Genomic DNA, 3,897 nt, shown 5'->3' with positions numbered 1-3,897 from the left:
TGATGAATGATAGCCTTGGGATTTCGCAACAGCAGCAAGAAAGAAAGCCACCAAATATAGTGCAATAGCGCAGTAGTCACTGTGCCGGTACAGTATACGTGCAATCTGTTCGTTCGTGAATGAAGGATCACGTACGTGTACATACATGTAAACCCCTCAGTACCACACGTAACACGTTCGTTGAGTAACTTGCAGCAAGGTTATCACAAAACAAGGTTTGGGTTTTATTGGTGGTGGGTGGGGGTGGTTGGGGGGGGGGGGGGGGGGGGGGGGGTGTGTCAATCGGGACTGGTGATAAAAGACAAGACAAAAGCACGGGACAGCTAAAAAATGTATAAGGGATACTAGTACTGAAGATCTATTCTTTTTTTCGTGCAGCAGACAGGTTACGTATGTATGTAATCTCTTTTAACTATCATTTTCCTGATACTAAGTAGCTCTCATGGAGTTTTGACATCGGTCGATCCTCTCAGGGGAGGTGGTGGCATTTGTAAAACAAATCTGAATAAAAAAATAGATATTAAAAAATAAAATCACAGCACCCACTCTTGCCTAAGGTTCCGACCATTCTTACCGTCTAAAAGGGGGTCAATTGTACTCCCCCTTGAAAAAAACGTACGTTCAACAGTCCCTGATCTTTTACAACGTGTGTAAAGATATTAAGAAAAAAAAATGTTTCTGATGCTTTATCTTTCGTGTGTGTTTGTTTGTTTGTTCTTTGCAGATGAATCAAACGTATTTTTTTCACATCCAGATCCTCACATTTTGATGGAAACCTTAAATTCAGAACTTCAAAAAGTTGCTTTATTATAGATAAGATCAAACAAAATTAATTGTCTTTGAGCATTTTCAAAACTATAAGTGTATGTTATTTAGTAATTCTTAAGAATAATTTTCCTATGATGATACTGGTATAGATGTCGTTTCGTCAACGAAGTTTTTTGGATTGACTTTATTGACAATGAACATTCGTGGAAGACACGTACATATTGATGATATCTGTCATTAAAAGAGTCTTGTAACATTGGCGTTGTTGTCGTTGTTGTTTTGGTGTCCTAAATAAACATTTCTGTCTAATAAACATTGGTGTCCTAAATAAAGTTTTCCCCACCCCGTGAACCCTAGTTATTTTATATTCAGTTTGAATTTTGCATTATCTTAATAATGGTATCATAGCTTGGGGAAACACTCATTCAATGTATCTTGATAGATTGCTACATCTGAAAAAAAAAAAAACCTTCGAATAATTTGCCAGTTACTCGATCATACTGACGTTTTATTTTTTTTTCTGAAAATAACATCTGAAGGCAACTGATCATCATTGTTATCATCTTTGTCAAAATTATAGATTTTATACCGCAGATTTTGATCGAAATCGGGTGAAAAATAAGAAAGTTAATCATGACATTTGGAAGTTTCGCTAATTTTTCAGGAAACATGCAGTTGTTGAACGATCAATATGAATATATGTAAATGGCAAAGTGAGCATGTCATCCCCTCACAACTTGCCATTTGTACATAAAATTGTGAAATTTCCAGTCTTTCATTAAAAAGCAATTATGCATATATTCATATCCACTGTACAAGAACTTTTTGCAGAAATTAACAAACTTTCAAAATTTCATAACTTCCTTATTTTTCATCCGATTTCAGTCATTTTTTTAACCATTGAACTGGTAAAACTTTACTTTTTTCCTATTAGACTAACTACGAAGTGGATACGAAGCTCCGGGCCAACCAAAATGGATTTAGAAAGGGCAGGTCTACAACTAGCCACATCCTTACACTCAGAAGAATTCTAGAGGGAGCCAGAGCAAAGAACCTTTCTGCTGTCATGGTCTTCATTGACTTCAGGAAAGCCTTTGACTCCATCGACAGGGGAACGCTCAAGAGAATTCTACTGGCTTACGGCATCCCAAAGAAGATTGTCGACCTGATCTTCCTGCTCTACACCAACACTAGAGCTACGATCATCACGCCTGATGGAAATACAGAGTACTTTGAGATTCTTGCTGGAGTACCTCCAAGGTGACACACTGGCCCCTACCTCTTCGTAATTGCAGTAGATTATTGTATGCGCCTAGCGTTAGAGAAGAAGCCAGATCTTGGATTTACTTTGACACCAGCACGGAGCAGGAGAGTAAAGGCCAAGAAAATATCCGACACAGAATTCGCAGATGACATTGCCCTGTTGACAAACACCGTGAAGGATGCAGAGGAACTCATGAGGGAAGTAGAGGTGGTATCTGCCAGCGTAGGACTTACAATGAACGAACAAAAGACAAAATATCTGGTCGAGAATATTGATGAGCCAGGAGGGATCACAAGTATGGGTGGGCAGCCAATAGAGCTAGTAAATGACTTCCTATATCTTGGAGCCAAAATCAGAAACTCTGAGGAGGACGTAGACGCAAGAAAGAGAAAAGCATGGGCAGCATGTCACAGCTTAAAAACTGTCTGGAAATCAGACTTGCGGAAGGACCTTAAAGTTCGCCTTTTCACCGCAACAGTCAAGTCAGTACTTCTGTATGGGTCTGAAACTTGGTTTATGACGAGAAGACTCACTAAAATCTTAGATGGTTGTTACACAACCATGCTCAGGATGGCTCTAAACATCAACCAATATACGATGAGGATCACTAACTCAGAACTGTATGGGACCCTACCAAAAGTTAGCTCCAATGATAGCTCAGAGGAGGCTAGGGCTCGCTGGACATGCCCAAAGACACCCTGAGCTAACACTACACTCAGTCTTACTATGGGAACCACTACATGGGAGAGCAAGACGCGGGCGGCCTCGACGCACATTATGTAGCCACACTTAGAAATGACACTGGTCTGCATGACACAAAGGACATTGCGAGTGTAATGGAGAACAGACAGCGCTGGAGGGACATCCATCCATGGATCTCGGGAATACCTACCCGACTTAAGTCAAGTAAGTCAAGACTAACTTATATTTGGACCGGATTTCCCCTTTAACGCATCATACTTGTCAAGTGAATTCGCTATTTATGGGTCGCATATTATTGATTTCTTTGAAAATAGAAAATATGAATGTCCTCGTTTCTCGAATTATAGGATAAGGTTTTTATATAATAAATTAGTCATTGATCATGCACCGGAAGGCCATAGAAAAATGCATGTGTCGGAGGTGACCTCCCTGCGTGTCTCTGGCCAGTCAACATGAGGTGCGAGTCCCAACAAGGGGGAGTAGGAGGAGACCCCCCCCCCCCCCCGACACACACACACGTATCCCTAGGTACACGTTTTTGGTTAAAACATACAATCTATAAAACAGTCCTCCTTTGGGGTAATGTATACTATACGTTTGCAACACTTGTCACGGGACATATATATCCAAAAGGTAGTGCATCAAGGGGTATTTTCACCGTAGAAATGTTATCATGCAATAAGTAAATAGCAGCTTGAAATCCGTACTTATAGGCTTGTTAAAGTTTTTTTTTTGTTCTCCCGTTTAAATAGATGGTGCCTTTATACCATGTTGATATTAATGTCTTAAAAGGTATACGTAACATGATTTATGAGGAAATATTTTCATAACGTTTGGTTGGAGTTAAATAGATCTCCATTTTATTTTTGTAGACTTTCACGAGTAGAATGATGGTCTATAAGTTACTGTCACCGTGTTGAGGTAGGTGTTAGATACAACAGTCATGAGGCCGCGAGCTAGCTAGGCAGTCCGAAAGTGAGGAAAATACCACCAAAACATTTAAGTCTATTATTGGATAGAGGCAGATTTTGAGTAATATGAGTATACTGATAGGTCAAAAGACAGCACTCTATGCACACAAAAATACAATGTACACACACACACATTCTGGTATAAGAGGCCTCAACAGGGGATATGATGGTTGTCATTCTAGCAATGGTGGC

The 3,897-nt window shown here is 39.8% G+C and overlaps 1 protein-coding gene across 1 annotated transcript; it reads left to right on the top strand.

The window, feature by feature from the left end:
- Nucleotides 1-902: 902 nt before the first annotated feature.
- LOC139729633 (uncharacterized) lies at nucleotides 903-2,032 on the top strand. Its single transcript, XM_071640560.1, has 2 exons — nucleotides 903-911; nucleotides 1,703-2,032. Exons 1-2 carry the CDS (start codon nucleotides 903-905, stop codon nucleotides 2,030-2,032), a joined length of 339 nt encoding a protein of 112 aa, XP_071496661.1.
- Nucleotides 2,033-3,897: the final 1,865 nt, after the last annotated feature.

The sequence above is a fragment of the Diadema antillarum genome, unplaced genomic scaffold (assembly GCF_040938485.1).
Source record: "Diadema antillarum isolate AM-2024a unplaced genomic scaffold, OU_Dant_1.0 seq00000248_RagTag, whole genome shotgun sequence".
Lineage (NCBI taxonomy): Eukaryota > Metazoa > Echinodermata > Echinoidea > Diadematoida > Diadematidae > Diadema > Diadema antillarum.
This window is presented reverse-complemented; position numbering and strand designations above follow the sequence as displayed.